This window comes from Gossypium hirsutum, chromosome D01 (genome assembly GCF_007990345.1).
Source record: "Gossypium hirsutum isolate 1008001.06 chromosome D01, Gossypium_hirsutum_v2.1, whole genome shotgun sequence".
Taxonomy (NCBI): domain Eukaryota; kingdom Viridiplantae; phylum Streptophyta; class Magnoliopsida; order Malvales; family Malvaceae; genus Gossypium; species Gossypium hirsutum.
In genome coordinates, this window is record NC_053437.1 from 4,509,040 (window position 1) to 4,523,234 (window position 14,195).

At 31.4% G+C, this 14,195-nt stretch overlaps 2 protein-coding genes and 1 long non-coding RNA gene across 3 annotated transcripts; all 3 read right to left on the reverse strand.

Moving 5' to 3' along the window:
- Positions 1-3,216: 3,216 nt before the first annotated feature.
- LOC107928033 (uncharacterized) lies at positions 3,217-5,309 on the reverse strand. Its single transcript, XR_001692547.2, has 5 exons — positions 5,029-5,309; positions 4,828-4,949; positions 4,341-4,462; positions 3,905-4,067; positions 3,217-3,708 (listed from the first exon to the last, which is right to left on the reverse strand). It is a non-coding gene; the product is annotated as an uncharacterized lncRNA (long non-coding RNA).
- Positions 5,310-5,339: 30 nt separating this feature from the next.
- On the reverse strand, positions 5,340-10,564 carry LOC107928070 (uncharacterized). Its single transcript, XM_041086830.1, has 5 exons — positions 9,019-10,564; positions 7,364-8,458; positions 6,501-7,067; positions 5,647-6,252; positions 5,340-5,531 (listed from the first exon to the last, which is right to left on the reverse strand). Exons 1-5 carry the CDS (start codon positions 10,471-10,473, stop codon positions 5,415-5,417), a joined length of 3,840 nt encoding a protein of 1,279 aa, XP_040942764.1. The 5' UTR covers positions 10,474-10,564; the 3' UTR covers positions 5,340-5,414.
- Positions 10,535-14,021, reverse strand: LOC121214095 (disease resistance protein At4g27190-like). The gene is made up of 2 exons (XM_041087849.1): positions 12,738-14,021; positions 10,535-10,543 (listed from the first exon to the last, which is right to left on the reverse strand). The coding sequence occupies exons 1-2, from the start codon at positions 14,019-14,021 to the stop codon at positions 10,535-10,537; spliced, it is 1,293 nt and encodes a 430-aa protein (XP_040943783.1).
- Between the last annotated feature and the right edge of the window lie 174 nt (positions 14,022-14,195).

Here is a 14,195-nt window from a genome sequence, read left to right on the forward strand (position 1 = left end):
TTTGTTTTCACATTCTCTTATTACGACTTCGTGTTTCGTTTTACTCAATATGTCAAAACTTGTTTTAAATAAATGGCATTTTGTGTTTAGATTCGAGAGGATCGTACCCTAACTTACTGGGTTTCGATTTTTACGATAAATCTAAATACACGAATTTTTCGAACTCAAATTTCAAAACGATCTCGGGATTTAAAAAAGGAAATACGTCCTAACTTACTGGTCGTGAACTCATTTTTAAACCCGAGATGGCTAAAATGTCTTTTAAATGAGTAAAATTTTGGCATTTTTACGTGTCGGGAATTCGAGACATTGTGTCCTAACTTACTGGATATGATGCTTTCTTTCTCGATTAACGTGGAATATACCCCTTTTAAAAAAATTTCATTTTAATACAAGGATCGTATTTTTAATTTTTCCAAGTTTTCAATGTTCGACATCAAGACATTAGTTAATCAACTAGGTACCAATTTCTGGGCGTTACGAGGGTGCTAATCCTTCCTCGTACGTAACCGACTCCCGAACCCGTTTTCTAAATTTCGTGGACCAAAATCGTTGTCTAATAAAATCAAATTATTTATTAAAAACAACTCTTTTTCTAGGTGACCCAATCACACCTCATAAAAAGGATTGGTGGCGACTCCCGTTTTCGTTTTCAAAACCCAAGTTGACCCCGTTTTCATCCAAAAAATGGTGTCAACATAACCCTTGGTCAATGAGTTGATACAAGTGGTTTACGTCTTCAGCACTCGGAGGATCTGCTAGCGGAACCACCTTCTTGTCTGAAGGTGAACAAATGAATATTTTTAAATATAATAACTTAATTAAGTTTATTTAATAATATATAACAAAGTAATTTCCATCTCAACAAAGTAAAGGAAAGAAATTAGTGACAGTCAACAAAAAATAAACCACGTGGTACCCTATGTGGCAAAAACATTATACAGAAGTTAGATTTACTTGTCACATTATAACCGTAGTTAATTTTTAACGGTTAATATTGGTTAAAAGATTTATTTGACTAATTTTTTTAGTTAAATGTTTCAAGTGGGTCAAAAGGACTTAATTGAGTTTTTTAAAAGGTTCTAACGCTTATAATACTATTAAGCCTTCAGTTTATCATACCTTACTCATCTTCAATATTGATATGGGTATATGATATTTTCGGGGTTTCCTTTATATTTTTCCACTCCTCCATCATTGGTGAAAATGCTACGTGCAATATGTAGATTGGCAAATTAAGGGACCTAACCCCTAGCAAATTGTAGGAAACACCCTCCCCAACCACCTTTCTGTCCCTCAAAAAAGGCAACAAAGTTCATCATTCTTTGGACAGAAAATTTAATCATTTCAACCCCAAAAAGAAAGGGAAAAAAGGGGCTGATAATGAAAAAGGAAGCAAAATGATAGCAAGTGCTCTTCTATGTTAAACCCAAATTGCTAGTACCAGCTCTATTTATTGCAAGTACCTTGATTCTACAAGTAAATCTCCCTACACCTCTAAGTTTTCCCTTGATACTTTTTTTTTTTTACTTACAATACATTTGGTAGGAAAAAGTTGAAATGTAATGGTGGAATTACATTATAACATTGGGTTGAAGCCCAAGAATCCTTATCTCTTCCCTAATTATTGAATGCATATATGCGCATGCAGAAAATGGTAGGCAAAACCTAGCTATGCCTTTGTTTTTAGTTTTCTTTTGTTTATTTCACACTTCTTTTGAACAAGGAAAAGGGAGAAACCGACCGAAAGAAGGGAAGTGAAAAAAAAAAACAAACTTTTTAATCTGATTTTAATATAAGGGACACATGATCCGAAATTAAAGGAGAGAGTTCTTTTTTTTACAAATTAAAAAGAAAATCATGAGATGAATAGGAAAAAAAACTTTTTTTTTATCTCACATATTTGAAATCTAAAAAAAATTGTTTAAAACCATTTTTGGTACATTTTATAATTAGGGAGGAGATGATAACAATCAAATTAAACCTTGGTCTGTGGATACAACAAGGGTTTAATCATCGCTCCTTTATGCCTTTAGTATTTTTGTATAGACTAAAATATGCTCTAAATCTTTATATTCTCTTTTTACCTTTGAAATTTAATTTTTCTAATTTTATTTTATGGAGCTTAGTTTTATTTTTTTAATTTAAAAATGTCAATTTAATTGTTAACATTATTAAAAATTCTTTTAAATTTAAATTTATAACAACATTTTTTTTACTGCATGGTCATCAAATGAGTATTTTTAATTTTAATATCTCATACTAATGAATTTGACACGAAAATTTTAAGGCGACATTAACAATTAGATTTAAATTTTAAATTCTAAAAATTATATGGACCGAATTCTTGAAAAAAAATAAATTCTAATTTTATGAAGAGTAGGAGAATAAATTTTTAACTTTTTAATATATAATTATAAAAGTGAAACAAAATTGACGTGGAAAATTGATTGAAGTCAAGAAACAATATCCGGAAATTCATGTCCCCATACCAAACATGTTCAGATGATGGAATCTGCAATAATAAACTACATTGAAAAGAGTGTATGAAAGGCACCCCTTTTGCTGAATAGATTCTACACCAATCCCATCCCATCCCATCCCATCTTTCTATTTCTTGTGTCTTCATGTCTCTCTCCTTTCAATGCTACGTTGAAAATACGGGGTGAGGTGAAAACCCTCATCCTTTTTTCTTCTAATTCCTGGTGAAAACCCTACATGCATGTCTGCATGTCTCTCATCCCATCCCATCTTTCTATTTCCATCTGTAGCTTAAATAACATTATAAATATAATTTTAATTCTTTTTATAAACGATAGATGTAGGTGTTTTCTATGGATTGAACAATAATAAATTAAATTAGATGTTGTATAACATTTTCTTACATCAAATTTTAGTAAATTAAATTTTATTCGAAATATAAATAAAATGTTTAATATAAAAATATACTAATAATATTTTGTTTTTTTGAAAGTATAGTATGAATTAATCTTTAAAAATGGAATTATTTAAATATTTAATATTAAATTAATTTATATATTATAAATCAGGTAAGTCCACTTAATTAGTGAATGACAAAATTATATAAAAAATTATAAAATCAACTTTCTTATTCATTATAATGATGATAAATAATAAATAGATTTGATATATAGGTATATATATTTTTGAAAGGAAATATTTCACTAATAACTTAAATACACATATAACGAATGATTAAAAGAAAAAAGAAAAACGATAACTAAAATCTCAATCCATACACCTAATTCTAAGTCCTATCTCTTTAATTGATCCATAACATGGAAATCTTCCATTCACAATAATTCACATTATATGAGTTACCTTTTTAGTGCTTTTAAGACTCTAAATGAAGTATATATAAAGATAGAAAATGAGACTAAAGTTGGAGATAATCTTTAAACCAGCGTTCCAAATTTACACACATCATTGTTTCGACTGTGCCCAAATTAAGGCCTCCTTGACTGCGTATATTTCAGCAACTTTAGGAGCCATCATTGGATTAACATGACCCTTTTGCATCACGGACTACAGCAGACCAGCCTGCAGCATTAGCCTCCCTAAATAACGTGGCATTGATATTGCACTTCACCCATTCCATAGGCGGCTTTGACCAGCATGAACCGACAACACCAGAAACTGCTCCAGCCTCTTGAACTTTATCAATAGTTCGTCAAACATCATTCCAATCTTGCATAAAAGAGACAGAAAAAGCTAGGATATGAGCGGTTGAAGCATTTTTCGATTGCCATGCAAAAAGGTTCCTATGGAACCAAAGACTCCACATAATACTTAAAGCTCAACCAACGAGTTGTTTTTAGTGATATATAATGAATCAAAATTGATATTGTGTGAAAAAAAAATCAAAGATAATGCACATACATACCATCTGATTGCATCTGCAACCAATCTTGTGTCAAATCAATTCCTGTCGAATATCGGGATTCAGTGAGCTACGGGTGGGGGACCTAAGATAATGATACTGCCAAAGCTAAATTGCATTGCTCCAATATTGATAGAACCTTGCTTTCATCTTTGCTGCCAATGAACTAAGAAAAGTATTTGGGATCTTGCACAATTCAATCAACAGTATGTAAACATGACAGATTTCAGGAAAATATACATTTGCAGTAGGACTTTTGTAACTAGAGAAGACATTAATGGTTTCAATAAATAGCTTGAAATAGCCAGTAATGGAACTTGCCCATTCCCACTCTTCACCACTTGAAGCAAGGTCTGAAAAGTTCTTATGAAAAACTTAAGCGAACTATGTAGCATTGTTGTAAACATGTTTGCCCAGTAAAGATGGAGCACCTACTCACCATGTACTGACCATATTTCTCTTTGATTGCAGGCAAATTAGCAACACCAACATTACGGTAGAGATGATGCAGTCCCCTAAATTAGAGGGCTGGCATAGTGTGTAATCCCTCAATATAGAATCCTGCCCAATACAATGAAAAAGAACAGACATATAGCTGAACAAATCAGTACTTAGTAAATAAACTATGCCTGGGACGTACCAAATATTACTGTCAAGACATATAGCTCATTTATTTTTGTCAAAAAAAATCAACATATTAATTTATTCATTTCTACAAAAATCAACCAATGGGTAAATTGTCCAACGTATGTTTTAAAATGCTTTCAGTAAATAGCTTGAAATAGCCAGTAATGGAACTTGCCCATTCCCAATCATCACTTGAAGCAAGGTCTGAACTTCAGATCAAGCTCTTATTAAAAACTTAAGCGAATTATGTAGCATTGTTGTAAACATGTTTGCCCCGTAACGATGGAGCACCTACTCACCTTGTACTGACTATACTTCTCTTTGATTGCAGGCAAATTAGCAACACCACCATTACGGTAGAGATGAGGCAGTCCCCTAAATTAGAGGGCTGGCATAGTGTGTAATCCGTCAATATAGAATCCTGCCCAATACAATGAAAAGGAATAGATATATAGCTGAACAAATCAGTACTTAGTAAATAAACTATGCCTTGGACGTACCAAATATTTCTGTCAAGATTTTAGCTTTTAAATGCTCATTTATTTCTGTCAAACAAAATCAACAAATTAATTTATTCATTGCAACAAAAATTAACCAATGGGTGTTTTAAAATGCTTTTCAAGGTAGCAAATGCATCAAACTCTGTACAAAAAATAAAGAACGAGTAGATATTCCATAAAAGAAGCAACTCGATCGATCAGACTTCGAAAAACATAGTCAACAAATAAGTAACAATTAGAACTAAAAAGAAGAATAAAAAGAACCAAAAAACCAAGGCGAGAAGAAGGGTAAATGGTCATGCCATATTTACCTAGTTAATTAACTAGTGTTGACTGTTGGTACAATCGACGTGATTTAGGCACAAGAATGATTTTTGCAACATTTTTCACTGAAAGGGTGAAATTTCTTCAGCTTCTTCTTTATACTGAGGTAGTGAGGTAGGTCTTCTCCTTTTCCAAATTATATCTTCCCGTGAGGGACTGGTATCATTTAGCTGAGATGCCTTCATTTCATAACAAATTAAACTTCGTTGAGAATAACATAAAAATAAAATAAAAATTACTCAATTTCATATATATTAGAATAACATAAAAGAGTGTAATTGGGAGGATAAATACCTGATCAGTTTTAGCATGCACAGTCAATGTTAAATAATCTGCACTGAAACTTGTGATCATCTTGGAACATTCCTTAATGTCAAGCGAATGTAAACATGGGAATTCCAGATGATAACCCATAGGGCTGAAGCTCTCGAGCTTTGACAAATTTTCAAGTTCTATTTCCTTTAACTGAGGGAATACCATTTTCATCTCCAACTGAGGACCTTGTGATGATGATGAAGATTCTAAAATGTCATCATTTCCAATTATTTTCTTCAAGTTCACACATGACTTTATCTTTAGAATGCTTAATTGTGGTAAATATGGAATGAGCGTCTCTGGAAAGATGTATGTCAAGTTATTGCAGCAGTGAACCCTTATTTCTCTAAGATTGGTTGCAACCTGGATGGGACCCTTCCATATATCTCGCAACCTAATCACATTAAAAAGCTCCATTTTCTCTAGACTTGAGATGATATTGCCACCCTGAAGCTGAAACAATTGTTCAAAGTTCCCCAAAGTTATATATTCGAAATCTGGTGATTTTTGTATCAACTGAGTGTTTACCGTATCACTCAAATTGACATCTTCACTGTCTATATCTTCCATAAGGAAGGTCAACGCCTGCATAAAAGTAAATGGAAGTGTTATTCTTTTAAGTTCTTTCAATATCAACCAAGTAAGTATGGCACTCTCATATTTGGTTTTCTTTTTAACTTTTAATCACATGAATTGACAAATTGTGCATTAGAGACTTTCCACTTTTCTAAGGAAATTAGATTTTAATAAAAATGAAATACAAAACTTCTTTTTAAAAGAAATAAATAAATAAAACAAAGGAATTAAGAAAACAAAACCGAAAAGGAAAGTACCTTTAAAGAACCACACTTCTTAACTTCTTTAGGAAAAGTAAAATTTGCAAACACTGAACATTTCCAGATATGTAAAATTTCCAAAATTGGTGCTTCCAAAAAGTTGTTTCCTCCAACAATACTCCTCAAGTTTCTCAATCCAAAAAGGTAAACCTCCCGTAGAGAAGAAAAAACTCCAACTGAAGCATGTGGGAAGACATATTCTAAACTCGAGCATCCATAAACCCCCAAAATTTCCAAGTTTGACAAGTAATATGCGTTTGATTCTATTCCATCATCCATTCGAAATATCTTTGACAAATCTTTACAATCAGAAACTCTCAAAATTTTGAGATTTTGCAAGAAACACTTGGGAGATTGGTCATTGTACTTGAAATCCATCATTGCTTGGGATATATCAACCAAGCATTCACCATCTTGCCAGCCGTAAATACAGAGGGAAGTTAATCCGTCTAAATGTTCCAAATCTATAAGATCTGGGACGAGATTTTTGTGATCTCCAATATTGTAGAGACTAAGATCGTTTGTATTGCATAACAATTCCTTGAATACCGATAATCCAGTTTTCTAATTGTAATTCATCACATAAATGAAAATAAATCATTAATTAATTAAGGAAAGAATAAATTAAATATTAGATTAATATAATAACATATTGGTATCATAAAAATATATATATAACACAGATTGGCATAATAATTACCAACAAGATATATGATAATTATACACAGCGAATACAACTATTTTTATATATTTTTTAAGCTCAATTTTAAGGTTGGGAGGGGCATGGCATGAAAAAGTTTAATAATTAGAAAAATCAAATAAAAAATCCAGAAAAGGAAAAAAGAGTAAGAAAAGTGTACCTGTATCGTTAACTCCAGCTGATTGTTGGCTTGTTGAATGGGAATGTTTATCACTTTAGGACAATCATTAGCTCCCAATCTTTTCAAAGATGGTGCTTTGACAATATAGTTTTGTGGGACAAAACTAGTCAAGTTTCGTAACCCATCAAGTTCTAGATATTGTAGACTTGGAAGGAGGAGGCTACCATGGTGTTGAACTCCATCTTGTTCATTTGGCATGCCGAATACTTGCTTTAACTCATCACAACAAGAAACCGAAAGCGATTCAAGAGCAGGAAGACCTTGAGCCAAGGTGATTGGCACAACATATTCCAGTTTTGCACAGTCTTCGATGGAAAGAGTATTCAATTTGGGCAAGCGGAGAGGAAGGGAAGAAGGCTTTGGCACAACATATTCCAGTTTTGCACAGCCTTCGATGGAAAGAGTTTTCAATTTGGGCAAGCAGAGAGGAAGGGAAGAAGGCTTTGATTCTATTTCACCATCAATTTCCGGATCAGCGAAAAGAGTTTCCAATTCGTTGCAGTGTTGTATCTCGAATTGTTCTAAAAGCACTAGGCTTTGAATAAGGGAAGGTGACAAAAGGGATTTCAATTTTCCGCATCCATTTATGTATACAACCTTAAGAATTTGGAGGGTGAAAGAATGGGGTGAACCTTTGAATATCCATCTCAATGCTGGTAATTGATAGAGCTTCAAAGATTGTAAATTTGAAAGTGGGTGCTCTTGATTTTGTTCTCCGTCATGAAGAAGCTCACCCAACACTTGCAACTTACAACATTCTCTAACTTCCAGATGTTTCAAGTTTTTGAGGAAACCTTGTGGAGGCTGACCCTTGCATAAGGCTTCCAACCCATCCATATCTTCTATAAATAATGTCTCCAAATGAGTGAATGCTGAAGTTGGCCCATTCTTTGTTGCAGTAGCGGTGGTATCAACCAAGCATTCAAGATCCTCGCAATTCTCAAGTTGAAGTGAAGTTACTCCATTTAGTCCATCTTCATTAGCTTCTGGAACCAGATTATGATCCTTAATATCTGATAATCGAAGTTCTTTTGAAGTTTTGAAAGAATCCTTGAATGCTGACAATCGAACACCCTGATTGTAATTCACGTAAATCATCATCATTAAAACACAAATTATATATATATATATCAATTAGAGTAATGTACATTTAATGAAAACGTAAAAAATGTAGCTTTCTTAAAAATGAAAAGCTAAAGTAATCAAACTCATAAAAAATGTTATTTGTGTAATAAAATAATGCATTTGTGGAATACAAATAAATATATATTTGTGCATATGGGTATGCTTAACTCTGTTTTCAGTGGAAGTTAAAAGAATGAGATTCATTCTACTTTATTGTTCCCAACAAAAAAAAAAGAGTAAAACTCAGTAAAATTATAAAAAATAGTGTAAAATAATATATATTAACAAGGTTGTTGATGTCGTATTTTTTATATAAAAAAGAAGTAATGATATTTTTGAACCACCAATAATTATTAATTTTGTATTATTTACTTCCACATACATAACAGTGCCAATTGTAGTATGGTTAAAATATCTTAAACATTTTGCTGTAAAATCAATATGAGTTATGAATCCTTTATGCAAAAAAATTTTCAATAATGTAATTAGAAAGGGAGAAAAGAATGTACCTTTATGGAAGCTTTCTCAGCTTCTAAATGAACAACTGAATCAGTTAATAGAGGGCAATCAGTTATTGAAAAGGACGATAACGATCTCAAGGACTGCTGATATTGGAGCATACTATCATTGGCAACTCTAAACACTTGCTTTAATTTAGGGCACCAATGTATGCCAAGAGTCAAACCCTGAAGCCCATGTGATGCCAGTGATGTCGGAAAAATATACTCCAAACCATCACAAATAGATATGTAGAGCTTTGTTAACTTTGGGAAACACAAAGAAGTATGAGAATTGATGGCCGATGATATTTCTCCCTCGTCACCTTCTAATTCTGTCACTATTTGCTTCAATTCAAAACAATAGAATATCTTAAGTTTTTCCAAGAGTACGAGACTTTGAGCAAGAGAAAGTGAAAAGAGTGATTTCAAACGTGGGCAGTGTTTTATGGTCAATTCAACTAAGCTTTCAAGTCTTACATGTTGGGTTGGCAATTCCCATATGCAACTCAAATCTGGCAAGCCTTCAAGATTTAAAATCTTTAAATTTGAAAGGAGAGGAGCTTCATTTTCTTCCACCTCCTCCATTTGAAATACCACTTTTAGATTGCTGCAGTAACCAATTGACACTTGTTTTAGGTTTCGTAAGATCATTGATACCGACACCTTTTGTTGTGTTTTATTAGTCAAGCATTCTACATACTCATCCTTGATACCTGACACTACAAGAGACTCTAAATTCCCAAGTAATTGGGAAACTGCATTGTAAGGAAACACTTCCTGATTAATATCCAAGGATCTTGCTGCACTAAAAATAAGACTCATCCTTCCATCAAAACTATGAAGAAAAAGGATCCCGTCATAGCCTATGCAGATATTGAATTTTTCTAATTCAGGAAACTCAAAGTCTGGAGGAAAATGTAGAGAAGATACCCAAAGATTTAGTCTCGTTAATCTGGTCAAAGATTTTATCACGAGATAGATATCATTTGTCGTGTTTGATAGGTACAACTCCTCTAGCTGAGATAACCTTTGAATGACATTAGGGGAAGAGCTTGAGAAAAGTTTACAATTGGTTAGATCCAACATCTTTAGATCTTTCAACCTCCCTAATTCATTTGCCAAACCCTCAAATTTTGAACCACGCAAACTCAGAATCTCAAGTGTTATTAGGTTTCCAAGGAACATAAAGTCCTCAAAATTCTCCAAATGCAGAGCACGAAGTTTTGGCAAGAACCTAAGAGCATACAAGGAAATAACCCCCGTAGAACCTTCTAAACTTAAAACTTTTAGTTCTGTCATTCCTAGAAAACATGTACCTTGTACCTTACAATTCTTAAGCAATAGGATCTCAAGCTTCGAAAGAATCAATCTATCAGGAAAATTTTTCTCTTCACTATCCAACAATGAGATTGCTTTACAAGATTCAGAGCTTCTATTGAGCAACTCCAATCTAGATTTGATCATAAAACCACTTTTTTCTTCTGATGCGATCCATAGAGCAACATCACGAACTATGTCATGTAACTTAACGTACCTAGTCAAGCCAAAATAAAAGAGAATACAATTGTATTATAATTTTATTTTATTTTTATATCACATAAAATAAATAATAATATAGTAGTATGAAAAGATTAAAAAATAAGTCAAGTTGTGTATGTTTAAAATTTTATTAAGATTTGATCCATCATCAATAATTCATTGTCAACATGACTTTTATATCAATTTACTTGTCAATATTCTATTCATATTTTTTATTTAAAGAACTTAAAAGTATTTTCATCGATGACTTGCAGTTGTTAATTTGAAGTTCACACTTATATTATTTATAAACAAATAATAATTCTCCAACTGAGTCTAAAGATGGTTTTGTTTGGCTGAGCTGGCGGACTTCTAAGGACAATTCTACTGCTATAAATTATTAAATCATGGAATATATAAGGGATTTAAAGATTTAAACAGCTACTTTTTAGCTTCAATGTTTATGAGTAACATTTACGGAATGTAAGACTAAAGTTAAAGCACACTTCTGGATTTATGTTTTATTTATCATTAAAATATTTCGAATATTTTTATATTTTAATGGATAATTAATATTTTTATCTTGTTATACTTTTATATACTCTTCAATATGAAAGTATAATAACTAAGTAACATCATTTGAGATTCAAACACGATCAATAAATTTATATAAAAATCTCATATCCCTCCACCAATAATTATTTACTAAAATAAATTTATAATATCTTTTTAAAATAACATATTTTCATTCACCTACGGGAGTGACAAAATCCCAATCATTTATAAACAAATGATATTTTTCAAGCTCAAGAAATGGAGAATCTAAAATTGCTTGAGTTTGGCTAAGCTTGTGAACTTAGCAAGAGAACTCTATCTAGTATGTATATATCATTCATCCTTTTAAGTTGTGTTTCTCTTAAAATATCTTTGAGAAAAATGGACCGGTTTTGAAAAAAAATGATATTTTTAGTATGTAAATAATTTTGCATAAAATATTTTTCTTTATTTGATTTTTTTTTCTAAAATCATTTTTCTAAAATTTGTTTTCAGTGAAATAAACCCAATATAAATTATATTTGATACAAAACATTATGGAAACACATTTTTTTAAAATCAAAAATCATTTTTAATAAGGTAATATTTTGTAATAAATAATATATTATAATAAGCATTTTTCTGTTTAAGGGCCGAGATACCCGTCCAATTTTATCCCACAAGCCTAAAAGCTCGCCCAATATATAGGCTTGAGCAAAAAATAGACCTATTTAAAATATAGGTTGGGCTTGAACTTCAACATTCAAGGCTCGATCCCTTCTAATTGTATACTTTTGTAATATAATTTTATTTTGTTTTTATATATTATGTAATGTAAATCACATAAAATAAAATATATAATAATATAATACTACGAAAATATTAAGATATGTTAAGTTGTCTATATTTAAAATTTTACTAAAAAATTTTTAGAATATTAAATATTAAATATTATCGATAACCTAGAATGAGCATTAGTTAGATATTTGTAAACATGGATAGATTTGAGTAAAATTTTAGACCTATATTTTAGGCTAATCTTGGATTGGTTTGGGCAAATATAAAGTTACTAATATCATAGATAAGCCAAACCCGAACTTAGCCTAACTCAAACTATAAACACCTTTAATAATAAAGACTTAATAATAACAAAGATCTAATTAAAACTTATTTTGAAGTTATATATTGGGGGAAGGGGGAGACAACAATGGCTAAATGAAATGAAATAGGATTTAAATTAACATTCATATTTATTTTATTAAAATAATCATATTTTATAATATAAAATATGTATTACTAAATATTTATAGATTATAATATATTTATTCTCAAAATATTATTATTTTTCAATAAAATATTAAGAACATTACTTAAATTTTAAAATTATTATTAATGTTAATTTTTATCATTAAAATAAAATTTAATATTAAATAATTTTACTAAAAATTAATTATATTAATAATTTATTATATGATTAAATATAAATATGTATGTTTAATAATAAAATTATAATATTTGAGATTAATAATTTAATATTTTTATAAAAATATTTTCTATAAAAAATATTTTCTTAATATTTAAATACAAATATGTATGGTTTAATATTTTTATAAAAACATTTTTATAAAAATAATCTTACTTTGTATAAAAAAAATATTTTCCCTAAATGAATGTACCTTTATGGAAGCTTTCTCAGCTTCTAAATGAACAACTGAATCAGTTAATAGAGGACAACCAGACATTGAAAAGGACGATAACGATCTCAAGGACTGCTGATATTTGAGCATACTAACCTTGGCAACTCTAAACACTTGCTTTAATTTAGGGCAACAACAGATGTTACGAGTCAAACCCTGAAGCCCATGTGATGCCAATGATGTCGGAAAAATATACTCCAAACGAGGACAAGAAGATATATTGAGCTTTGTTAACTTTGGGAAACACAAAGAAGTATGAGAATTGATGGCTGATGATATTTCTCCCTCGTCACCTTCCAATTCTGTCACTATTTGCTTCAACTCATCACAGAAACGCATGTCAAGTTCTTCCAAGAGTACGAGACTTTGAGCAAGAGAAAGTGAAAAGAGTGATTTCAAACGAGGGCACTTTCTAATAGTCAAATAAACCAAGCTTTCAAGTCTTACATGTTGGGTTGGCAATTCCCATATGCAACTCAAATCTGGCAAGTCTTCAAGACATAAAATCTTTAAATTTGAAAGGAGCGGAGCTCCATTTTCTTCCACCTCCTCCATTTGAAATACCACTTTTAGATTGCTGCACTCTTCAATTGTCACTTGTTTTAGGTTTCGTAAGATCATTGATACCGACACCTTTTGTTGTGTTTTATTAGTCAAGCATTCTACATACTCATCCTTGATACCTGACACTACAAGAGACTCTAAATTCCCAAGTAATTGGGAAACTGCAATGTAAGGAAACACTTTCTCAACAATCAAGGATCTTGCTTCCTCAAAACGATAATCAAGCCTGCTGCTGCTATGGTTTATGCATATAGTGTAACTTTCTAATTCAGGAAACTCAAAGTCTGGTGGAAAATGTAGAGAAGATACCTCAAGAGATAGTCTCGTTAATCTTTTCAAAAAAATTGTCTCGAGAAAGATATCATTACTTATCTTTCTATACTCTAATCCTGGTAGGTACAGCTCCTTTAGTTGAGACAACCTTTGAATGACACTAGGAGGACAACTCAAATTTTCCAACCTCATTAGATCCAACATCTTTAAATTTTCCAATCTCCCTAATTGTTTTGCCAAACCCTCAGAGTTTGAACCACGCAAACTCAGAATCTCAAGTGTCATTAGGTTGCCAAGGAACATAAAGTCTTCAAAGTTCTCCAAATGCAGAGCACGAAGTTTTGGCAAGAACCTAAGAGCATACAAGGAAATAACCCTTGAAGAACCATTTGCAATTGTAAGACTTAACACTTTTAGTTCTGTCATGCCTAGAAAACATGTACCTTGTACATAGCAGTTTTTAAGCAATAGGATCTCAAGCTTCGAAAGAGCCAATCTATCAGGAAGATTTTTCTCTTCACTGTCTAACAATGAGATTGCTTTACAAGATTCGGAATTTTTATTTAGTAACTCCAATCTAGATTTGATCACAAAACCACT